This window comes from Chiloscyllium punctatum, chromosome 14 (assembly GCF_047496795.1).
Source record: "Chiloscyllium punctatum isolate Juve2018m chromosome 14, sChiPun1.3, whole genome shotgun sequence".
Lineage (NCBI taxonomy): Eukaryota > Metazoa > Chordata > Chondrichthyes > Orectolobiformes > Hemiscylliidae > Chiloscyllium > Chiloscyllium punctatum.
In genome coordinates this window covers 2,051,165-2,077,019 of record NC_092752.1, presented here as the reverse complement: position 1 = coordinate 2,077,019, position 25,855 = coordinate 2,051,165, and the positions used below count along the sequence as shown (strand labels likewise).

The window sequence follows — 25,855 nt, the reverse complement described above, 5'->3', positions numbered from 1 at the left end:
TCTCTTTTATCAGATGATATCCAGGTTCGATTCTATGAAGAGGATGAAAACGGTGGAATTTGGGAAGCATTTGGGGATTTTGGCCCAACAGATGTTCACCGGCAGGTTGGTGAAGGCAGAATTATGATGCTACTTGCATTGCATTGTCTTTTTATTCCTGATGATTTCTGGTATTTAAAAATAGAAACATAGGAAATAGGAGGAAGTCGTTCAACCCTTTGAGCCAACTCAGTAGCCTGTTCTGGAAGAAAGTGAGAACTGCAGATGCTGGAGATGAGAGGTGAGAATGTATTGCTGGAAAAGCACAGTCGGTCAGGCAACATCCGAGGAGCAGGAACATCGACGGCCTTGTATCAGGAATGGTCCTTCCCACTTTCTCCCCATACTCTTTGGCTCCGTTAGTTTTAGGAGCTATATCTTTCATGATAAGAACATATCCTGTGTTTTGGTCTTGACCACTTTTTGTGACAGAGAATTCCACTTTAATTCTGTCTCAGACCTCAATGACCTTCCTCATTTCCTTAGAATGTGACTCCTGGTTCTGAACTTCCTGGTTATTGGGAAAATCTTTCCCTGTTAGAAACTTAAAAGTTTCTCTGAGATACACCTTTTATTCTTATAAACTCCAATGAATGTAGTCTTAACTATATATAGTCTTAACTCTCCATCATCAGTCCTTCCATCCCAGGAATCAGTCTGGCAAATCTTTGTTACACTCCCTCCATAGCGAGAAAATCCTGGCTCTGAGAAAGAGACCAAAGCCACATGCAGTACTCCACGTGTGGTCTCACCAAGGCCCTATGCAATAACACCTCATCTTTCACCTTGCGACCCTTCAACCACACGGCATCAGCATCGACTTTACTAGTTTCCAAATCGCCCCTCCTCCCACCTCATCCTAGATTCAACCCTCCAACTCAGCACCGCCCTCTTGAACTGTCCTAGCTGTCCATCTTACTTCCCACCTATCCCTCCCTCCCCACCAACCTATTACAATTACCTCCCACCTGCATCCATCAATTGCCTACCCACCTACCTTCCTCCCCAGCCCCACTCCACCTCCCCTATTTATCTCTCATCCCCCTTCCCCCTCCATATTCCTGATGAAAGGCTTATGTCTGAAACATCAACTCTCCTGCTCCTCAGATGCTGCCTAATCTGTGCTTTTCCAGCGCCATCCATTTCAACTCTAACTCTTCAGCATCTGCAGTCCTCACTTTATCCTGTACGGCTGTGGCAAGACATTTCTGCTCCTGTGCGCAAATCCTCTTTCTATAAAGGCCAGCATACCGTTCGTTACCTTTACTACCTGCTTAGTCTTAGCGACCGGTGTACAAAGACACCCTGGTCTCATCGCACCTCCCCCTTTCCCAGTCTATCACTGTTCAGACAATAATCTGCCTTCCTGATTTTGCTACCAAATTGGGTAAGCTCTCATTTATCCACATTATCCTGCGTCTGCCATGTATTTGTACACTCAGCTTCTCCAAAGCACGCTGAAGCATCTCTGCATCCTCCTCACAGCTCGCCCTCCACCCAGCTTTGTGTCACCTGCAAACTTGGAGGTGTAACATGTAATAGCCTCATTTAGAGCATTAACATATATTGGGCATAGCAGGGGTCAAAGCACTGATTCCTGTGGCACCCCACTAGTCACAGCCTGTCATTCTGAAAAAAAAAGTTTATTTCTATTCATTGTTTTCTGTTTGCTAACCAGTTCTCTCTCGATATCCGCACACTATCCCCAATCCCAGGCACTTAAAAAAGGTAAAAGGGTTATTGTGGTGGATGATTTGAACTTCCCTATGTTGACTGAAGTTGACTTGGTGCCATGGGGGACAACGTGTTAGCTTTGTCCAGGGCATTTACTTGAAACAATATGTAAATATCCTACCTAGGGGAAGGGTAAACTGGACCTGGTATTTGGGAATCAACCTGGTCAGGTGGTCAGTGTTTCAGCAGGGGAACATTTCAAGAACAGTGATCCTAATTCCCGAAGTTTTAAGTTACTTATGTTTAAGAGTAGTCCTCGGGTAAAAGTACAAAATTGGGGGAAGGCTAACTGCCACGGTGTTAGGCAGGAAATGAAAACAGTAATTGTTGGTGGAAATGAAATTAGTATGGACATTGCAGAAAGAAATAAAACGATGTGGATTCTGCAAATTTGAGATAAAGATGAAAAATGCTGGAGAAACTTAACAGGTCTAGCAACCGTGGAGAGAAGCAGAAGCTAATGTTTCAGGCTGATGATCTTTTATCAGAACTGGGTAAAGCTTTAGAGATGTAACAAGGAAAGGATTGGGGGGAGGACAGGATTAAAGAGAAATAAAAGAGATCAAACAACAAGTGATGATGGTGGAACGTGATGGTACAGCAACAAGTGAAGAAACACAAGATAGGTCCAGAAGAATTGTGACCGACAGCCGAAAATGTCTGTGTGAAAAATGTAAGCAGTGACTACTGTGTGAAATTGTGGAACATGGTATTTAGTCCAGAAATTTGTAGAGTACCTCTTTGAAAAATGAGATGCTGGTTCTCAAGTTTGTGAAAAGAAATGAAATGCTTTGTCAAATTAATTGTTTGTGGTGTCAGTAAAACAGGAGAGAGCTGGTAATAATTCATGTTTTGGGATGACTGGCTTGAGCCAGTTGCTGGCAAGTCCTAGGGAGAAAGTGATTTCACTGTCTAGATACAGTAAATAAAAATGCATCAATGCTTCTTCAAATTTAATCATCAATAAATGATCCAAGTGTTTGAAAGCTTGATTTAATTACAAAATGTTCAGACTGATGGCAGGAGTGTGCTGAAAATGTTTTTCTTTTTACTGTTATTGTGAAGTTGAGAGACTTTCATCAGGACTCTTCAAAAAACTCAAAATTTACATCTTTATCAAAGGCAGGTGTTTTTAGATAATAATGGTTTATCAACTAAGTTGCAATATGGGATTAAACTATACCCCCTTTTATTCCAAACGCATGCGCACAAAGATAGAAAAGGCAATGTAACAACTCTGCAGAGATATTCTGGGTAGGAAATATAGGCAAAAAGGAGCAGCTCAAGTTGAAGTGTTTGCCTGCACAAGGTAGAATGGGTTGATTTCTCATTGTTCCTATGGGTTCTCATTGTTCCTGTGGGGCGGCACGGTTGCTCAGTGGTTAGCACTGCTGCCTCACAGCACCAGGGTCCCAGGATCGATTCCAGCCTTGGGCGACTGTCTGTGTGGAGTTTGCACATTCTCCCCATGTCTGCATGGGTTTCCTCTGGGTGCTCCAGTTTTCTCCCACAGCCCAAATGATGAGCAGGTTAGGTGAATTGACCATGCTAAATTGCCCCAAGTGTTAGGTGCATTATAGAGTCATAGAGTCTTAGAGATGTAAAGCATGGAAACAGACCCTTCGGTCCAGCCCGTCCATGCCGACCAGATATCCCAACCCAATCTAGTCCCACCTGCCAGCACCCGGCCTATATCCCTCCAAACCCTTCCTATTCATATACCCATCCAAATGCCTCTTAAATGTTGCAATTGTACCAGCCTCCACCACATCCTCTGGCAGCTCATTCCATACACGTACCACCCTTTGTGTGAAAACGTTGCCCCTGAGGTCTCTTTTATATCTTTCCCCTCTCACTCTAAACCTATGCCCTCTAGTTCTGGACTCCCCAACCCCAGGGAAAAGACTTTGTCTATTTACCCTATTTATGCCCCTCATTATTTTATAAACCTCTATAAGGTCACCCCTCAGCCTCCGACGCTCCAGGGAAAACAGCCCCAGCCTGTTCAGATCCTCCAACCCTGGCAACATCCTTGTAAATCTTTTCTGAACCCTTTCAAGTTTCACAACATCTTTCTGACAGGAAGAAGACCAGAATTGCATGCAATATTCCAACAATGGCCTAACCAATGTCCTGTACAGCTGCAACGTGACCTCCCAACTCCTGTACTCAATACTCTGACCAATAAAGGAAAGCACAACAAATGCCTTCTTCATTATCTTATCTACCTGCGACTCCACTTTCAAGGAGCTATGAACCTGCACTCCAAGGTCTCTTTGTTCAGCAACACTCCCTAGGACCTTATTATTAAGTGTATAAGTCCTGCTAAGATTTGCTTTCCCAAAATGTAGCACCTTGCATTTATCTGAATTAAACTCCACCTGCCACTTCTCAGCCCATTGGCCCCTCTGGTCCAGATCCTGTTGTAATCTGAGGTAACCTTCTTCGCTGTCCACTACACCTCCAATTTTGGTGTCATCTGCAAACTTACTAACTGTACCTCTTATGCTTGTATCCAAATCATTTATATAAATGACAAAAAATAGAGTTCCCAGCACCGATCCTTGTGGCACTCCATTGGTCACAGGCCTCCAGTCTGAAGAACAACCCTCCACCAACACCCTCTGTCTTCTACCTTTGAGCCAGTTCTGTATCCAAATGGCATTAATTGGAGGGAAATGGGTCTGGATGAGTTACTCTTTGGCGGGTCGGTTTGGACTGGTTGGGCTGAAGGGCCTGTTTCCACACTGTAGAGAATCTAAAGATATCCGATCGCTGGTGGTTGCAGAGCAATGGAGGATCTTCTGATCAGATTTTAGATTTTAGTTGGGAAACAGTTAGCAATCCTGATATTTAAAATTTTCAGGATTTACAAATACTTCGTAGAGAGATGTCGCCTTTTTAAAAATAAAACCTGAAGTTATCTTGGGATTGTGACTTGAAAGAAGTTCTAGGATTTACATATTAATCAATCGAAACCTGCATCCCCATTCTAAGTGATTAAAGACTTAACAGCAATCAAGGTTTGTTCAATACATTGTATCAGTTGATCTTTTACTGTAAATTCTGTGTCCTATGATCCTACCCCACAAGCTTCCTGACGAAGGAGCAGCGCTCCAAGAATTCCAAATAAACCTGATCGACTATAACCTGGTGCAGTGTGATTTTTATTTTTATCCATCCCAGTCCAACGCTGGCACGTCCACTTTGCAGAGAGAGAGAGAAAGCATCTTTCATTGTAACCCTCTCCAGTAATTGCTACATTTGGTGTGGAATGAAAAAAGCATTCAGCGCCTAGGACCACCTCAGAGGCTGTTATTAGGCAATGAACAGTGGAGATCCTTAGGGCTTGTTCAAAAATTAAAGTAATAAAACCCATGTATTATCTGTTGCTTGCAAAATCTGGTTTATATTCTCCATGCCATCAGTTTACATTTGTAAATAAACAGCAGACAATCCCCAATTCTCTTTGGTTTTTGACTTTTGAATCACCGCGACTTGACCAAATCTTCTATTTTCCAATTTTTATCGTCTATTGATATTTGTGTTTCTAACGAGTCTTCCCTCACAGTTTGCTATAGTTTTTAGAACGCCAAAGTACCGGGACGTGGACATTTCCAAACCTGCGTCTGTGTTTGTACAGCTTCGTAGAAAATCTGACAATGAAACAAGTGAACCAAAGCCGTTCACCTACTACCCACTGATTAAAGGTAATGAAAAACCATTTGTAGCAAATTCTAGTTACACACCAATTGCCTCCTTTTTTAGCTTGTTCCACTGATCAGTCAGAATGTGGTTGATTGACTTTGTGAATACTACCTTGCTGCAGGAGCCCCACATTGATGTGTCTGAACGTCAAACTTCTCTGGGTCTAGATCTGCTAAACTCTCGTGACTTCCAAGAGCAGAACATTTCAAACATTCCCAACTCTCTGATGAAATTCCATCTATCTCAGTCTGAAATGGCCGATTCCTTATTGTGAAAGGAACACATGTTCATATTTTCCTTTGCATGTGGGGGTTTTTGTGTCGATTCTGTTCAGTCATGGACTAAGGTCTAAAGGTTTTCATTCTTTTTCAAAGAAACAATATCAAACGATGATTTCACACATCTGCAATCTAGTGGCTGAAGTTGCTTTTTAATTCAGAAAACCTATCAGAAACCTATCGCTTTGATCAAGTTTTTGTTCATCTGTCCAAACCTTCCACTGTGCGAAGCAGTGTCGAATTCTATTTGATCATGGCTCCTGTGAAATGCCTTGGAATGTTTTATTCCATAGATAATGCTATATAAATGCAAGTTGTTGTTATACATAGTGCAAGTTTTCAGAATCTATTGATCAGAAATGGTGTGTAATGGTTTCTAACAATGCCAAAGACATCTTAAGTATAATATATATAACAATTTATAATCTTTTAATTTTCATTTGTCGTTCTTCTTTCAAGCTAACATGTGATATGTTTATTCCCTCCTCTCTCGCAGACAAGGAGGAGGTACAAAGGAAACGATTGAAACTTTTACCCAATTTCTCTGACCATTTTGGAGGTGGAGCAGGTTCAGGAGGAGGTGGAGTTTATGGAGGAGGTGGTGGAGCAGGGGGGGGTGAGTACAATGTCAATCAACGAGGAAAATGGTTGACTTGTGTAATAGCCTGTTCTAGTAGTGAACTATGGCTGAGAGTTTAGCATGCATTGGAGTTTCACTGTTTTATGTTAAACTCCAATTACTGTGTCAGTGCTGATGGGAACATGTGTTGAATTTCAGATGTTACTGTCCCCTTATGATTTACTATCCTTCCATTGTAATGAACTAAAACTCTTGGGTCTGTCCATACACATTTGTATTGAACAAACCGATATATCATTTCACCTGCATGACACTGTATTCGTTTGCTATAAATTCTGTGTCTTATGATCTTATACTCCACAACAACCTGATGAAGGAGCAGCACTCCAAAAAACCTGTTGGACTATAACCTGGTGTTGTGTGATTTTTAAATTTGCCCACCCAGTCCAATGCTATTTCCTCAAAATCACAAAAGAAAGTTTATTGCTTTAAGTTAAATCAAGAGAAATAAATTTCAAATGACTACTTTCTAGATATTTTTCCCCTTTTGAAGGATTTACAGTTTGACAGAAGTCTGGAGTAGTTATTGTTGAGTAGATGGAAGCTGGAACTTGCAGAAATCCTGATTTATTCTCTGCTGTGAATCGTTCCTGGTCCTGATTTCGTTTCCACTTCTCACAGGTTCCAATTACTTTGCTGGATTTCAAGGATATTCCAACTACAGTAGTTACACATACACGCCTGGGACAACAAACTCCAGTGCTGGAATGAAACACGGTAACGGTTACCTTATAAAGTTCAGCAAATCAATAAGGCATTTTATAGTTTCTGACTAACGTTCAGTGAGTGCAACAGTGTGAGATTCTGGACAAGAAGGGGCCACTCAGATTGTGGATATGGGATTTATGAAGTTGTAGATTTTTATTTATTCATTTCCTGTTGGGATGAGGCCAGTGTCAGTGGCCTATCCCTGATGACCCTTGAATGCCTTACTTGACCATTTCACAGCTGTTCGTTCAGGTAAGGATCACAGATTTCTCTCCATAAATATTTCTTTCCTAAAGGTGGATCTTGCAATTAATGATTGTTTCATGAACACCACCACTGAGAATAGCATTCGATCCAGTTTTAGTCATTGGCTTTAAATTTCAAGAATTGCTATTCTGGGATTTGAAATTTTGTCCCAGGATATTAATCTGGGGATTACCTCTGGATTATTAATTTAGATCCTAGACATTGTTGTGGTGCTCCTGTCTCTCTGGTGTTGTGATTGGTGAAGGGATGGGTGGTTTACACTCCACGGGGCAGCAGTGATTCTATTCAGTCACTGAGAAAAACTCCAGGAATTGTCTTATATGATTTATTATTATATGATTTATTATAATTGAGGCCCTGCTGCTTTCCCCATCTACCAACCTCTGTGTTCACTATTTCATTCCTTTTACTTATCACCTTCCCACAATCAAAATCTTCATCCTGTTCTTCAGAAATCCTGCTGTTTGTGTTAACTGTTCCTTAAGGGAAACGCTGGTTGTGTTGCAGCTGCCAGTTGTCCGACTGAGAATTGCGATTGTGTAGAAACAGCTGTGAGCTCCTTACCCAGTGACCAGCCAACAGCCCAGGCTGTAGCTAAATCCACCGGGACCCTCAGTAACTCAGATTCTGCAGATCCAACAGTTACTGTCGAAGAAGCTGAAGCAAGTAAGTCAGATGTGTTTTAGTGATTAAAGTCGAAAGAGCTATTTTCTGATCAGATGTTTTCAATTGGATTAACTTAAGTGAGGTCTGTAAGAGTCAATGGCTGAACAGGGAAGAGAAAATCTAATCACCTCTTCTCGATGTTGTCATTGGTGTCCTCTGTCATCAACATCCTGAAAGTTATCATTGACCTGGACTTTAACTCTGTTTCTCTCATCACAGACATTGCCAGACCTGCTGAGTATTTCCAGCACTGTTATTTTTCTGATTTCTCATGCACCTCAACGTTCAAAATGGTGGCAGAGTATCAGGGCTAAGCTCTTGGCTTGTCCATCTCCTATCTACTTTCATTCGTTTGTTTTGTTTTCTTCTTCTTACTTCTGCTCTTTGTTTCTATTTTTCTTTGTTTCCTTTTCTTTAAAGTCTGGGCAGTGGTGGGGGCCAAGGCAGAGTGAAGGAGGAGGCCTCCAGCAGCGGCAATGCCGGGATGAATCAGGCATGAATCTACCCCAGCATGGGATGTCTGACGAGTGAGGAGCACTTTCTGGGCTGACACCCCTGGCCCTGCTCCACAGGCTAGGCTGAGGCTCCAGGTCTGCAACTAGGCCCAGGCGACTGAAGAAGTGGAAGCATCTGTGGTGGCGGGCCCTGAAGGCTGGTGGATAAGTTTGAAAGAGCATCAGATGGGTAACAGGAGAGACGGAACATGCATATCCCCGGGCCCAAGGATCCAACTCCAACACAGTCATCACAGGAGAGGTAGCGGCAGAGACCCATAACCAGAGCCCATTCCAGAGACTTACGGAGACCATTACAGAAACCCTGGCTGATGTCAAGTAGTGACTGGAGAAGCAGGAGAGGAGGGACACGAGGAAGAGAGAAGGATGAACTGTATTGCAGTAAAATCTTGCATCATATTCAGTGTTTCCAGATGGTGCCAGTGTAGCTACACTTTGCATACAACAGGCAAGAAAACACCTTTAACTATATTTTTAAATACACTGGACAAAAAATTCAAATAATCTTTTATACAGTTTGCTTTTATACAATTGTCATATTAAAGAGACACTGCACAATAGTGCACTATGTTTTCTTTCGCATCCTGTCAGAGGTTGTTTTCAGTGTTGTGTTTTAACTACAAGTCTTTAAACTGAAAATAAATGATTGCTAGTTATAATCCCATCTGATGGTAATGCCGGATAAATCAGATCCCACAATGAAATCTACCTTGACGAACCATAGTTTTGTTTGTTTAATTATTTAACATGGTGGTTAGTCACTGAGACATATTCACACAAGGTTCCAGATTTTCTTCAACAGCGGAACAAATTCTGTTTATCTAGTGAACAAAAACTTTTGAAAAGTTTAGCTCACTTTTAAAAAGTTAAAAAGACAGTTAGCAAGATCTAAAGTGAATAGCTAAACAAAGTTTCAATCTGTTTCTTGACATGATCTGTTACAGAGACTCCAGTCCAGAGCAATTCCCACATCTACCATCTCAACTCTTCAGTTCCTACTTGGCTGATTCCTGACTGTAGCTTCACTGGAGATTAGAGTGTTGCTGAACAAAGAGACCTTGAAGTGCAGCACGGAAACAGACCCTTCGGTCCAACTCATCCATGCTGACCAGATATCCCAACCCAATCTAGTCCCACCTGCCAGCAGCTGGCCCATGTCCCTCCAAACGCTTCCTGTTCATATACCCATCCAAATGCCTCTTAAGTGTTACAATTGAACCAGCCTCCACCACTTCCTCTGGCAGCTCATTCCATACACGTACCACTCTCTGTGTGAAAAAGCTGCCCCGAGGTCTCTTTTATATCTTTCCCCTCTCACCCTAAACCTATGCCCTCTAGTTCTGGACTCCCTGACCCCAGGGAAAAGACTTTGCCTATTTACCCTATCCACGTCCCTCATAATTTTGTCAACCTCTATAAGGTCACCCCTCAGCCTCCGACGCTCCAGGGAAAACAGCCCCAGCCTGTTCAACCTCTCCCTATAGCTCAAATCCTCCAACCCTGGCATTATCCTTGTAAATCTTTTCTGAGCCCTTTCAAGTTTCACAATATCTTTCTGATAGGAAGGAGACCAGAATTGTACGCAGTATTCCAACAGTGGTCTAACCAATGTCCTGTACAGCCACAACATGACTTCCCAACTCCTGTACTCGGTACTCTGACCAATAAAGGAAACCATACCAAACGCCTTCTTCACTATCCGATCTACCTGTGACTCTACTTACAAGGAACTATGAACCTGCACTCCAAGGTCTCTTTGTTCAGCAACACTCCCTAGGACCTTACCATTAAGTGTGGAAGTCCTGCTAAAATTTGCTTTCCCAAAATGCAGCACCTTGCATTTATCTGAATTAAACTCCATCTGCCACTTCTCAGCCCATTGGCCCATCTGGTCCAGATCCTGTTGTAATCTGAGGTAACCCTCTTCACTGTCCACTACACCTCCAATTTTGGTGTCAGCTGCAAACTTACTAACTGTACCTCTTATGCTCGCATCAAAATCATTTATGTAAATGACAAAAAGTAGAGGACCCAGCACCGACCCTTGTGGCACTCCACTGGTCACAGGCCTCCAGTCTGAAAAACAACCCTCCACTACCACCCTCTGTCTTCTACCTTTGAGCCAGTTCTGTATCCAAATGGCTAGTTCTCCCTGTATTCTGTGAGATCTAACCTTGTTAATCAGTCTACCATGGGGAACCTTGTCGAATGCTTTACTGAAGTCCGTATAGATCACATCTACCATTCTGCTCTCATCAATCCTCTTTGTTACTTGCCCAAAAAACTCAATCTTTAAGTTTGTGTGACATGATTTCCCACGCACAAAGCCATGTTGACTATTTCTAATCAGTCCTTGCCTTTCCAAATACATGTACATCCTGTCCCTCAGGATTCCCTGAAACAACTTGCCCACCACTGAGGTCAGGCTCACTGGTCTATAGTTCCCTGGTTTGTGCTTACCGCCCTTCTTACACACCAGCACCACGTTAGCCAACCTCCAGTCTTCCGGCACCTCACTTGTGACTATTGATGATACAAATATCTCAGTAAGAGGCCCAGCAATCACCTCTGTAGCTTCCCACAGAGTTCTAGGGTACACCTGATCAGGGCCTGGGGATTTATCCACCTTTACCCGTTTCAAGACATCCAGCACTTCCTCCTCTGTATTGTGGACATTTTGCAAGGTGTCACCATCTATTTCCCTACAGTCTATATCTTCCATATCCTTTTCCACAGTAAATACTGATGCAAAATACTCATTTAGTATCTCCCCCATTTTCTGCGGCTCTGCACAAAGGCCGCCTTGTGGATCTTCAAGGGGCCCTATTCTCTCCCTAGTTACCCTTTTGTTCTTAATGTATTTGTAAAATCTCTTTGGATTCTGCTTCATTCTATTTGCCAAAGCTATCTCATGTCCCCATTTTGTCCTCCTGATTTCCCTCTTAAGTATACTCCTACTGCCTTCATACTCTTCTAAGGACTCACTCGATCTATCCTGTCTATACCTGACATATGCTTCCTTCTTTTTCTTAACCAAACCCTCAATTTCTTTCATCATCCAGCATTCCCTATACCTACCAGCCTTTCCTTTCACCCTGACAGGAATATACTTTCTCTGGATTCTCATTATCTCATTTCTGAAGGCTTCCCATTTTCCAGCCATACCTTTACCTGCGAACATCTGCCCCAATCAGCTTTCGAAAGTTCTTGCCTAATCCCATCAAAATTGGCCTTTCTCCAATTTAGAACTTCAGCTTTTAGATCTGGTCTATCCTTTTCCATCACTATTTTAAATTGAATAAAATTATGGTTGCTGGCCCCAAAGAGCTCCCCCAGTCACCTGCCCTGCCTTATTTCCCAAGAGTTGGTCATACTGAATCAGAAAATTGTCTTGTACACACATAACAAATTCCTCTGCATTTAAACTCTTAACACTATGGCAGTCCCAGTCTATGTTGGAAAAGTTAAAATCCTCTACCATAATCACCCTATTATTCTTACAGATAGCTGAGATCTCCTTACAAGTTTGTTTCTCAGTTTCCCTCTGACTATTAGGGGGTCTATAATACAATCCCAATAAGGTGATCATCTCTTTTTTATTTCTCAGTTCCATCCAAATAACTTCCCTGGATGTATTTCCAGGAATATCCTCCCTCAGCACAGCTGTAATGCTATCCCTTCTCAAAAATGCCACCCCCCGCACCCCCACCCACCACCTCCTCCCTTGCCCCCCTTTCTGTCCTTCCTGTAGCATTTGTATCCTGAAACATTAAGCTGCCAGCCCTGTCCATCCCTGAGCCATGTTTCTGCAATTGCTATGATATCCCAGTCCCATGTTTCTAACCATGCGTGAGTTCATCTGCCTTCCCTGTTAGGCTCCTTGCATTGAAATAAATGCAGTTTAATTTATTAGTCCTACCTCGTCCCTGCCTGCCCTGACTGTTTGTCTCGCTTCTGTTCTCAACTGTACCAGTCTCAGATTGATCTCTTTCCTCACTATCTCCCTGGGTCCCCCCCCCCCCCCCCCACCACCCCCCACCTTACTAGTTTAAATCCTCCCGAGATGAATTCTTTCCAAATCTGCTGGCATGAACTTGTTTCATATCTGATAACCTAAACACACTCAGTCCTAATAACCTGCCATTTTCTAACTAAACATTGTTGGTTTGGAAGTTTCAAACTTCTGCTGAGGTGAATTGTTCTCTGAATCCTATTCCAAGGTGGGTAATTAAATTGACTCCTAAACTCACCCAGATGTCTTCTAAAATAAATTTTTTTAAAAAACTTGTCACCCTAGCTTCTTCTGATGTCATTTGTTAATGCTTATGTTAATATCACAAGGGTCTGGAGTCATCTGTGCACTGACAAAATCTTGGATTTAAGTCGCTTCCAAAAGGACTGTCCATATTCTTAAAGAAATTTCTTCACGGATGTGACCTGCATCTATTTTGAAATCCAAATTCCAAACTGTATGTAATTTTTTACAAATTATCCTCTCTCAATGTCTGTAACTCCTGTCCCTTCACCCATTGATGGGTGGGTTAAAAAGAGAAACATTGAAAACTATAATGTTGAGAACAAAATATTTGCAACCTGCAGTGATGGAATGTTACTGAATGTGGTGGAGTGACTAATCTTTTGTGGTGATTTATTTTAGATCAGTGCTTCCTCGAAAAAGCCCTAAGCCTTGCTGAAAGACATGCCAGTGCCTTGTTGGACTATTCTGTAACTGGTGATACCAAGATGCTGCTTGCTGTTCAGCGCCACCTTACTGCAGTTCAGGACCAAAATGGAGATACGTAAGTTATTCCAAGCTGTTGTATCATATTATCTTTGTAGCAATATAGCTCACTACAGGTGGCATTGAAGTTCATCCGATTGATTGTAGACAATACGAGAGAGAATTTTACAGCAGAAAATAGGCTGTTTGGCCATCTGCTTTATACAATACTGGTGTTTATGATTTATCTCAGACTGTAGTCATCCCAAAGCAATTTACAACTAATGAGTTATTGTTAAAGTGTACTGTTATAAAGTGGAGGTTGACCCCACTGCCCCACCCCCCATAACTAAAACCAAAACACCCAGAGAAGCTTGCTTCACCTTATAATCTGTTAAAAGTAGTACGATAAGGGTATAACTTACCTCTCACCCCTCCCCAGTCTGTTATAAAGGAGTGGTTAAATGAAATGAAATCCTTTCTCTCTCTAATCGACAAGTAGCAATTTATTTATCTAACTCCCAACAGTGAACAGATTTATAAAACACCAAACAATTCCCCTCTAACTACTAACTATTCTTACATAAAACAAAATTCTAATGGTAATCTGTTCCAATAAAATACAAGTCTCACTTATATAATAGAACAATAGAATTTAGTCTCTCAGCTAGGATACATCTTCCAGAATGCCCCATGCCCTCTCCACTGATCTTATTTCAGGAACACCACCTCCTTTGAATTGTCGCATCAGGAATGCCTCTCTTCATTGAGTTCTTGTGTCAGTTCTTCTGTCAGAGTTGTTCTCTCTGTGAATTCTGGAATATTAGCTAAGAGGTGCCTTTATTAGTTAGATGGTGCTTTCTCTGAGAGCTGACAGATGTTATCTCTTCAAATGGCAGTTTGGTCTCTCCACCCCAACACTCTGGTTAAGGTTAAAATCATACCTTTACTATTTAACAACATACATAGCTTCAAGTGTTTATAATTATAAATCCTTAGACAATGTTATTGAGCAGAATACTGAGATACAAGCTACTAGACTTGACAGGATTGAGGATCGACGTTTTGGACAAAAGCCCTTTATCAGGAATAATGGTTCTCCAGCTCCTCGGATGCTGCCTGACCTGCTGTGCTTTTCCAGCACCACACTAATCTCGACTCTAATCTCCAGCATCTGCAGTCCTCACTTTCACCTAGATAGGATTGAGGTTCACAAAGAGGAGGTGTTAGCAATTCTGGAAAGTGTGAAAATAGATAAGTCCCCTGGGCCAGATGGGATTTATCCCAGGATTCTCTGGGAAGCCAAGGTCTTTGGCTTTGATCTTGATGTCGTCATTGTCGACAGGAATAGTGCCAGAATACTAGAGGATAGCAAATGTCCCCTTGTACAAGAACGGGAGCAGAGACAACCCTGGTAATTATAGACCAGTGAGCCTTACTTCGGTTGTAGGTAAAGTGTTGGAAAAGGTTATAAGAAATAGGATTTATAATCATCCAGAGAGGAATAAGTTGATTAGGGATAGTCAACACAATTTTGTGAAGGGTCAGTCGTGTCTCACAAACCTTATTGAGTTCTTTGAGATGGTGACCATACAGAGTAAAGCGGTTGATATGGTGTATATGGGTTTCAGTAAGGCATTTGATAAGGTTCCCCACGGTAGGCTATTGCACAAAATACAGTGGCATGGGACTGAGGGTGATTTGGGGGTCTGGATCAGAAATTGGTTAGCTGAAAGAAGCCAGAGGGTGGTGGTTGATGGGAAATGTTCATCCTGGGGTTTAGTTACTAGTGGGGTTCAACAAGGACCTGTTTTGGGGCCTCTGCTGTTTGTCATTTTTATAAATGGCCTGGATGAGAATGTGGAAGGATGGGTTAGTAAATTTGTGGATGACACTAAGGTTGGTTGAGTTGTGGATAGTGCCGAAGGATGTTGCAGGTCACAGAGGGACGTAGATAAGCTGCAGAGCTGGGCTGAGAGCTGGCAAATGGAGTTTCATGTGGAAACATTTGAGGTGATTCACTTTGGAAGGAGCAACAGGAAGGAAGAGTGCTGGGCCAATGGTAAGAGCTTTGGTAGTATAGATGAGCAAAGAGGTCTCGGTGTCCACGTATATAGATCCCTGTAAGTTGCCACCAGGTTGATAGGGTTGTTAAGAAAGCATACAGTGTTTCAGCTTTTATTGGTAGAGGGATTGAGTTTCGGAGGCACAAGGTCATGCTGCAGCTGTGCAAAACTCTGGTGCGGCTGCACTTGGAGTATTGTGTATAGTTCTGGTCACTGCATTATAGGAAGGATGTGGAAGCTTTGGAAAGGGTTCAGAGGAGATTTACTAGGATGTTGCCTGGTATAGAGGGAAGGTCTTACGAGGAAAGGCTGAGGGACTTGAGGCTGTTTTCATTAGAGAGAAGGTTGAGAGGTGACTTAATTGAGGCACATAAGATGATCAGAGGGTTAGATAGGGTGAACAGTGACAACCTTTTTCCTTGGATGGTGATGGCTAACGTGAGGGGGCATAACTTTAAGTTGAGGGATGACAGATATAGGACATATGTCAGAGGGAGTTTTTTTACTCAGTAGTAGGGGCTTGGAACACATTGCCTGCATCAGTAGTAGACTCGCCAACTTTAGTGGCATTTAAATGGTCATTGGATAAACATATGGATAAAAATGGAATAGTGTAGGATAGATGAGCTTCAGATTGGTTCCACAGGTCGATGCAACATTGAGGGCTGAATGGCCTGTACTGTGCTGTGATGTTCTATCTTCTAATAAGAATATTGCATCAGTAGACCATTTTCAAAGTCATGATTTGGAGGAGTTGGTGTTGGACTGGGGTGGATAAAGTTAAAAATCAAACAACACCAGGTTATAGTGCGACAGGTTTACTTGGAAGCACTAGCTTTTGGGGCACTGCCTCTTCATCAGGTGGTTGTGGAACAGGACCATATGACACAGAATTTGTAGCAAAAGGATTACAGTGTCATGGAGCCATAATGATATATTAAATAAATTTACATTAAGTCTTTCATCTTTTAGATTGGGATATGCTATTTACTGTTCTTTAATATGTAATTCCCAGAACTCCTTTTAAGTTACATTCTCAACATAATTTCAGCTTTTCTAACAAAAGGTGCCATCTCTGCTTAGATGTTGCATTAAAGATGTGAGGTTAAAGTCTGTCTGTGTCCCATTGTTGAGTCAGACTGGTTCTATTTCTAAACTGAGGCTCACAGAATCTTACATGCTTTATGCAGTTTTCAGCAAAACAAAACATAATTTTGCAAATACAAATTCACCCCATAAACTTATATGTCTATGCATGCAGGAGAGACAGAGTGAAAGAGTGTGTGTAAGCTTGGTCAAGTATGTGTGAGTGTGATGGGGTATAAGCCTGTGTGAGGGTGCATGTGGGTATGAGTGCGGGGGTACATCAGTGTGCTTTTGAGAGACAGCTTGTGTATGAGAGAGGGTCTTGTGTTGGTGTGAGAGTGTGTGTATGTGAGAGAGGGTGTGTACAGTGCAATGGGGTTAGCTATAGTGTGGCATGAACCCAAAGTCTCAGTTGAGGCCATCCCCATGGGTATTGAAGCCAGTATTCTTTTCCATTTTATTAATTTCATCTTTTTTCAGAGTGCGAAGTAAAGTGAAATTTATTGTCCAAACGTTACATTTCCTGTATTGCAGCAACCTTTGTCTTTAAATCTCCCTTCACCACCCAAATCTCAAGAAGCCACGCCCACATTGCAGAGGGTCTTTACCCCAACAGCAACTGTTAGAGTGTTGGTAAATAGTGTGAGCCACGTTGCAGTGTGAGAAATACAAGAGGCTTTATTCATGCTGCAAAGTGCAAGGCCTCAAGGTGAACAGCCCTGTGTGGCATTATTTATAAAAAAATCTGTCTGAAGCATTGAGTGGTACCAAAAGTCAGACTTGCCTAGTGTATCCAACATGCAATGGTGCCATCAAAAGAAACAGCAGCAGGAGTGGTCTATTCGGCCCCTCAAGACTGACCTATCCTTCGATAAAGTCATCCCTCATCATCAGCCTTCACTTTCCTGCTCACTCCCCACATTCCTTGATTCTCCCGGAAAACAAAAATTTTAAGACCCTCCACAATGTTGAATCCACACCGTCTGTGGTGTGAAATTATTCAACAATTCAAAACCAGCTGTGTGAAAAAACCTTTCCTCTTGTGGATCGGCCCAGTAATGGGGAAGACTTTGCTTAAAAATTAGAGGTCACCTTCTCAGGACAGAGGTGAGGAGAGTTGTATGAGTATGACTTTAATACTGTCTGTCTCAGAGAGTGGAGCTGGCAAAATAATTTAATATTTTTAAGTGAGAGATGGATAGATTCTTGTTAGATGGGGAATGATGGATTATTGGGGATAGATGGGAATGTAGAATTTAGAACTCAAATTGATCAGCCAAACTTTTATTGAATGGCAGAACAGACTCAAGGGTCTAGATGGGCTAATTCTGTTCCTAATTGGTATGTTTTTATGTCCTTTGGTGCTGTAAAATTGTAAGATCTCTAGGACCATTAACTATTTTGTTCAAGGTATATAGACTACCACATTCAATGATTTTTCTTTGCCTTTTGATGTCACTGACAGAGCTTTACATCTTGCAATTATTCATTTCCAATCTGGAGTGGTTCAACATCTTTTGCAAGTTATTATCAGCCTTCCCGGACAAGATATCATCAACATGAGGAACGATCTTTATCAGGTACATATACTCAGGGAAGATTCAGGTAAGATTCACTGGGGTTGGACAGTACACATAAGGGACTGCAATTTAAAACAGCTGTTTAATTGGAGGTTTGAAGTGAGAATTGCAGACACTGACTGCATGACACTTCTCCTTCTGCTATTTGAACAGGTATTGACCTATCAGTATTTACATATTTTATCCTTTTTTGAAAAATATAAGTTGTCTTAATCTTTCTAATCCTACATGTTTTAGAACAGGGCAGTATAGGCTCTTCAACCTCGATGTTGCGCCGACCTGTGAAATTAATCTGATGCCCATCTAACCTACACCGTTCCCTTATTATCCAATTGTACGTCCAATGCCCATTTAAATGTCCTTAACGTCGGCGAGTCCACTACTGTTATAGGCAGGCCGTTCCACACCCCTACTACTCTCTGAGTAAAGAAACTACCGCTGGTATCTGTCTTAAATTTATCATCCTTCAATTTAAATCTATGTCCCCTCATGTTAGCCTTCACCATCCGAGGAAAAAGGCTCTCACTGTCTACCCAATTTAATCCTCTGATTATCTTATACATCTCGATTAAGTCCCTCTCAACCTCCTTCTCTCCAATGAAAACAGCCTCAGTTCCATCAGCCTTTCCTCGCAAGACCTTCCTTCCATACCAAGCAATATCCTAGTAAATCTCCTCTGGACCCTTTCCAAAGCTTTCACATCCTTCCTTTAATGCAGTGACCAGAACTGTACGCAGTACTCCAGATACGGCCTTACCAGTGTCGTGTACAACTGAAGCATGACCCCATGGTTCCGAAACTCAAACCCCCTGCCAATAAACTCCAACACACCATGTGCCGCCTTAACAACCCTATCAACCTGGGTGGCAATTTTCAGGGATTTATGTACCTGGACACCTGCATTCCTGTTACTACTTCTGAAGGGAACTACCTCACACTTTTCTGCATTAAACTCCATTTGCCACTTCTCAGCCCAGCTCTGAATCTTATCTATGTCCCTCTGTAACCCACAACATCCTTCAGCAGTGTCCACAACTCTGCCTACCATTCGTGTCATCTGTAAATTTACTAACCCATCCTTCTACACCTACATCCAGATCATTTATAAAATTGACGAACAGTTTTATATGACAGTATAATTTCCAGCTTGTGGAGCCCAAAGCAGTGGTAGACCAAACAAAGTCAAGGATTGGACCATTCAGCCCATCTTATCTGTTTGTGATCTTTGTTGAAAAATTCCAAATAAATTCTACTGCGCTACAGTCTTCCCATAGCTCTGTATTAATCCCAAACAAATTCCACTGCTCTGTGCTCTCCCATTGCTACTGTTTTAATTATTATCCAAATCTCCCCATAAAGGTGAAATGGTTCTGATATATCTCATTCCATGGGATAAAATATTCTGTGCTACAATGACGCATTGCACAAATAAAGTTCTCTAAACTTTCACATTTGACACACTCTTAAATTAATGATTTCCCAAACAGACATGTTTCTACTACAATTTGTCATTGCTGGGATTATTCTGGTGAACCTATACTTCAGGCTAATTATGATTTAAAAGTTTTCTCTCTGTCTAAAGAAAGCACGTTTTCTGCAAAGTTTGCATTCCATCTTTTGTTCTGAAGTCTGTACTCCTCTATAAACCCCAAATGTAGATGGGAATTTCGAATGATTTTTTGTCTGAACTCATTAGACAGGAACATTTGCAAGTTTGTTCTTAAATACAGCTATTTATTTGTTCATCCCTAGTTACTCTACAGTCAGATTCAGGTTGTTAGATTCAGACAGAGCAAGATGGTCAATTGCACCTTGAAGTTAAGTAATGAGTTGATGGGTTTTCAGAACAATCCAGCAGCTTTCCTGGACATATTGCTGATGCTAGCCACAATTTCCTCAATTTACAATTTAATTGAACCATGTTGAGATTTGAATTCTTGATCTCTGTATTGTTGGTCCACTCTTGTTGGATACTGAATTTGAATCTGCAACTCTCACTGTTCAGTCACCCTTTCAATGGGCTCTGTATTACAATCACCAAAATGTGTTGTGATGCACTGAGCTGTCTTAATTGCATGTACCATCAGCCTGACTATTTGCCTCATTTCATAAGTAGTGATTTTCTCCCTCTCCAGTAATCCAGAGGTACAGGGTGATGATAATCTGTCTAATTTCCTTGGTCCTAATATTTTCAGTCCCTCCTCACTACTTTTCAAGCCTCCTACTTCAGTGTGGTCAGATAGTTTCAGAGGTGCACCATTGTACACAAGAACAATCAAACATATTTTTAGTCATTCACAGGATTTGAGCTTTGCTGGCTGTGTCACCATTTGTTGCATGTACCTAAATACTGTTGAGAAAATGGTGAGCTGCCTTCTTAAACCACTGCAGTCCATGTGCTGTAGGTAGACCCACGATGCTGTTAGAGAAGGAATTCCAGGGTTTTGACCCAGTGACACTGAAGGATTGGTGATATATTTCCGAGTTAGGGTGGTGAATTGTTTGGAAAGGAACTTGAAGATATCTGCGATCTGTGTCTTTCTAGATGGTAGCGAAGGTGGGTTTCGAAGGTGCTGTCTGAGGAGCTTTTGAGAGTTTCTGCAGCGCATCTTATAGATGAATACATATTGTTGCTACTGAATCAGTGTTGGAGGGAGTGAATATTGGGAGTGGTGAATGTGGTGCCGATGGTGTCAAGATTCTTGAGTGTTGTTAGAACTGTGCTCATCCAGGCAAGTGGGGAAAATGCCATGATACCTCATGATGATTGTGCCTTTAAATGTCAAAGGGTGATCATTGCCAGACAAACGTGACTTGAATGTTACTTTTCCATATCAACTCAAGCCTAGAAGTTGTTTAGGGTCTGGCTGTGTGGGGACAAGGACTACTTAATTATCTGCAAAATTTGAATGGATATTGAGAATTTCACAACAAACAGTGAACATCCACTCTTTTGACGTGATGGAAGGAAGTTTGTAATGGAGGAGCTCAATATGGTTGGGCCAAGGACACCACCCAGAGGAACTCCTGTGGAGATGACTGACCTACAACAACTATCTTCCTGTGTGTTAGGTATGACTCCACCCAATAGAGCATTTCCATGGATTTCCATCAAGTTCACTTCTACTCAGATGCCTTATTTAAGCAATTATACATTGACTACTGGAGTGTACCATTTGTATTCCTGCTCCAGTCCAAAGAGATTGAATTCATTATTGTCTGTAATATTGATCGATGGTTTGTTTACTTCTAGACACCATTGCACCTGGCAGTTGTTACAAGACAGGCCAAGGTGGTGGAGTTATTGCTTCAAGCTGGAGCTGATATGGGTCTCCTGGATTGCCATGGGAACTCTGTTCTACACCTGGCAGCACAGCAGGGAGATGTGAAGGTGCTCAATGTCCTCCTAAGCAAAAAGAACAAGACTCTACTAGAACTCCTCCATTTGCCAAATAATGCAGGTTTGTAGATGGAGAAATCAGGGTCAGCTGGGATAATAGCTGGGGACCTCTGGTGGCTGCACTGCAGATTTGTTAAAGCTCATGTTAACATTGAGCATCTCATCTAGAGCGAAAGGGACAATTGGGGCCTTTATTCCTCATGACACTTTTATTAGAATAAGTAACTATTCTTCAAAGTGTTTTGGTTTTTATGGTTATGTTTACTTTTACAATTTATACCATTGAGATCTTTGGCTGTGCATCAGTATGGACACACAAGTTCTGTTGTAGAATTTATAAAGGGGTTTGGTTTTCTGTCAAGGTGGTGGGATTTTATGGTGAATCTTAGATTAGATTAGATTCCCTACAGTATGGAAACAGGCCCTTCGGCCCAACAAGTCCACACCGACCCTCCAAAGAGTAACCCACCCAGACCCATTTCCCTACATTTACCCCTGACTAATACACCTCTCACAATGGGCAATTTAGCATGGCCAATTCACCCTGACCTGCACATCTTTGGATTGTGGGAGGAAACCGGAGCACCCGGAGAAAACCCACGCAGACACGGGGAGAATGTGCCAACTCCATACACAGTTGCCCGAGGCGGGAAATGAACCTGGATCTCTGGTGATGTGAGGCAGCAGTGCTAACCACTGAGCCACCGTGTCACCCAAGCTGCCTCTAATTTGTCCAAGAACTATATCTGTCCCAAGGTCAAAGGAGCAGCTCGTACTGTAACAGCGCAATGTTTCCATTTTCTTTCCATACCAGTAATCTGTGAAGTGAAACTGATTTACCAGATACGGGCTTCAACCTTTGAATCGTTGTGAAGAACTAGCTAAAGAATGAGAAGAAATTGGGTGAAACAGACTTAATCAGTCAAATCATTATTTTTAAAAAGCAGAATATTATATTCAGCTTTAAACATAAAGGGCAAGAAATTGTAACCGAGCAATGGTCTGATTGTGAGAATGGATTCTTTTCATTTGGGGAGCCACAGATAACGTCATTGAGATGTACAGCATGGAGACAGACTCTTGAGTTCAACTCGTCCATGCCGGTCAGATAACCTGAACTAATCTAGTCCCATTTGCCAGCATTTTGCCCATATCCCTCGAAACCCTTCCTATTCATGTCCCCATCCAGATGCCTTTTAAATGTTGTAGTTGTACCAGCCTCCACCATTTCTTCTGGCAACTATTCACTCTATCCATGTCCCTCATGATTTTATAGACCTCTAAAAGATCATCCCTCAGCCTCCACTCCAGGGAAAATAGCCCCAATCTATTCAGTTTCTCCCTATAGCTCAAACTCTCCAACCCTGGCAATATCCTTGTAAATCTTTTCTAAACCATTTCAGGTTTAACAACATCTTGCCTATAGCAGGGAGACCAGAGTCACACGCAGTATTCCAAAAGTGGCCTTACCAATGAGTGTACAACCCCAACATGACATTCCAACACCTATACAGAGGAACTGAATATCGGATTATACGAAGGAGATTTCGAGATCATCATAGAAACATTACATCAAAGAAGTGTTTCCAACAGTGATTGCATCTTTTGTTTACAGTGATTAAAAGTGAACCTGGCTTACTAAAATACTGCCAAGAACAGTCCCAGACTGATGGGAGTCCAGGCACCATCTCTGAATGACCAACCTCCCGCCCTCTGTCTTTCCCCACACACTTTCCCTGGAGTTGGACGAGGCAGTGCAGTGTGCTGCTGCCTCGTCTCCTGAACGGGGAGCAGACTTAACAGAAAACTCCGAGCCCCAGAGGAAAGGCTTTGAATCAATTGACCAAATAATCAATTAGGCGAACAAAATAGTGCCCACCCATCCCGTTCGGATATTCGAGGTTCCTCTGTACTCAGTGCACTGACTAATAAATGCAAGCATGCTAAACACCTTCTTCACTATCCCTTTCTACCTGCGATTCCACTTTTAAGGAACTATGAACCTGCACTCCAAGGTGTCTTTGTTTGGCAACACTCCCCAGAACCTTGCCATAAGTGTATAAGTCCTGCCTGATTTGCCTTATCTCACATTTATCTAAATTAAGCTCCATCTAGTGTTAAAATTGAGACACATTGAGGCTAGAAGGAGATACTGTATTCAGAAATAGTAAAGTGAAAAGACAGGTCAGGCTAGAACAATACAGGGAGCGAGGAATGCCAGTTGGCTTAAATTGCATCTATTTCAATGCAAGAAAGCTACAGGTGAGACTGATAAACTCAGGGCATGGATGGGTATGTGAAGCTAGGATATTATAGCCATTACAGAAACACGGCTAAGGGAAGGACAGGACTGGCAGCTTAATGTGCCAGGGTACAGGTGCTTTAGGCAGGACTGGGGTGGTGGAAGGAGGGGAGAGGGAGTTGCATTTTTGATTAAGGTGAGTATCACAGCAGTATTCAGAGTTAAATAACTGAATGAACATCCAGTGAGGCTTTGTGGGTGGAGCTAAGAAATAAGAAGGGGATGGTGACGTTACTATAGGTTTGTATTAGGGGTTGTACTATAGGCCCCCAAATAGTTAACGGGAATTAGAGGAACAAATATGCAAGGAGATTGGGGAGACTTGCAGGAGCAATAGGGGTGTCATAGTGGGGGATTTTAATTTTCCTAATATAGACTGGGACTGCCGTACAGTGAAAGACTTAGATAGGGTGGAATTCATTAAGTGCGTTCAGAGAAGTTTCCTCAAGCAGGAAATAGAGGGTCCTATTTGGGAAGGGGCAAAACTCGACCTACTCTTGGGAAGTAGGGCAGGACAGGTGGTGGCAGAGCACTTTCGGACCAGTGACCATCGTTCTATTCATTTTAAACTAGTTATGGAGAGGGACAAAACTGGTCCACAGGTTCAAGTTCTAAACTGAGGCAATGTGAATTTTGATAGAGTTGGACAGGAGCTTGCAGGGATTGATTGGAGTAGTTTGTTTCCAGTCAAAGGGACCTCTGGCAGGTGGGAGGCCTTTAAAAGTGAGAGTTCAAGATCTTTATGTTCTTGTGAGGGGGAAGACAAAGTTGACAGGAATAGGGAACCCTGGATGACGAGAGATATTGAGGTTTTGACCTGAAAAAAGGAGGCATGGCTCAGGTGCAGGCAGCTGGGATTAAGGGAATCCCTGGAGGTATACAGGGAATACAAGAGTTTACTGTCGAAGGAAATCAGGAGGGTGAAAAGGGGGCACGAGATACCCTTAACTGAGAAGATTAAGATGAATCCAAAGAGGTTCTTTAAGTGTATTAAATGAGAGAGAATAACTTTTCATTAAAAATAATGGTCATGGATATTTTTTTGTTGATTGAACCAGGAAGATGGCTTCTAAAGTTTTATTTTTCATTTGAAAAATAGTCTTTCCAAAGGTGTAGTGCTCCCTCAGCACTGATCCTCCAGCAATACGGCATTCCCTGGGCACTGACCCTCTGACAGTGCGACGCTCCCTCAGCACTGACCCTCTGACAGTGCGACGCTCCCTCAGCACTGACCCTCTGACAGTGCGACGCTCCCTCAGCACTGACCCTCTGACAGTACGACGCTGGCTTAGTCCTGCACATGGTTTTGAGTTGGGATTTATATTCATGACTCTGAAATAGATGATTTTTAAATTATTAAATTTAAAATTTTTAAATCCATGATTTTTCTGGTGTGCGGTGTGGGACCTGCCCACTGTGCTGAACTATTTATGATTCCAAAGTGAATGGTGATGATTTGTAATGGATCCTTAGAAGATTATTCCCCTTAAGATTCATGATACTGAGGTTTTCATGATATATGGCATAAAAACTAAAAGTAATTCCAATTATATTTGCAGACAGAATGCTGTTAGTTAGCATTCAGACAGAAGCTTGAGAATGAAAAGCTGAAACATTTAAGAACCAAATGTATTGAAGTAAAACAGCAGGTAGATGAATGAGAATGGTTAGTCTGCTTCTCTTCTCATGTAAAAGTTACATTATTCATTTGTTCCCCACCTTTAGCCCTTGATCTATGATTGATTAATTGATTATTTTTGGAATGCTGTGAATGATCCTTACATTGAAGATTGATGCTGAATGCTTTGATCGGGTGTTCTACATTGAACAGAGGTCACTCTTCCAATCACTTTCACTTCCCCCAAATTTATCTCAGTCCCAACCCTCGAAATCAGCACCACCTTCCTAACCTGCAATCTTCTTCCCAACCTCTCCACCCCCATCCCGTCTCCGGCCTATCACCCTCACCTTAATCTCCTTCCACCTATCGCATTCCCAACGCCCCTCCCCCAAGCCCCTCCTCCCTACCTTTTATCTTAGCCTGCTTGGCACACCCTCCTCATTCCTGAAGAAGGGCTTATGCCCGAAACGTCGATTCTCCTGTTCCTTGGATGCTGCCTGACCTGCTGCGCTTTTCCAGCAACAC

The 25,855-nt window shown here is 42.2% G+C and overlaps 1 protein-coding gene across 5 annotated transcripts in view; it reads left to right on the top strand.

Moving 5' to 3' along the window:
- The window catches only part of nfkb1 (nuclear factor of kappa light polypeptide gene enhancer in B-cells 1), a 107,719-nt gene that overhangs the window by 72,886 nt on the left and 8,978 nt on the right, over positions 1-25,855 (top strand). For all 5 annotated transcript variants that reach the window (XM_072583739.1, XM_072583737.1, XM_072583738.1 and 2 more), the window contains 8 exons: positions 14-105; positions 5,345-5,483; positions 6,256-6,375; positions 7,021-7,116; positions 7,882-8,040; positions 13,213-13,354; positions 17,893-18,007; positions 21,261-21,468. In XM_072583739.1, the coding sequence (XP_072439840.1) occupies positions 14-105; positions 5,345-5,483; positions 6,256-6,375; positions 7,021-7,116; positions 7,882-8,040; positions 13,213-13,354; positions 17,893-18,007; positions 21,261-21,468 (1,071 nt within the window). The remainder of the gene's footprint in view (positions 1-13; positions 106-5,344; positions 5,484-6,255; positions 6,376-7,020; positions 7,117-7,881; positions 8,041-13,212; positions 13,355-17,892; positions 18,008-21,260; positions 21,469-25,855) is intronic.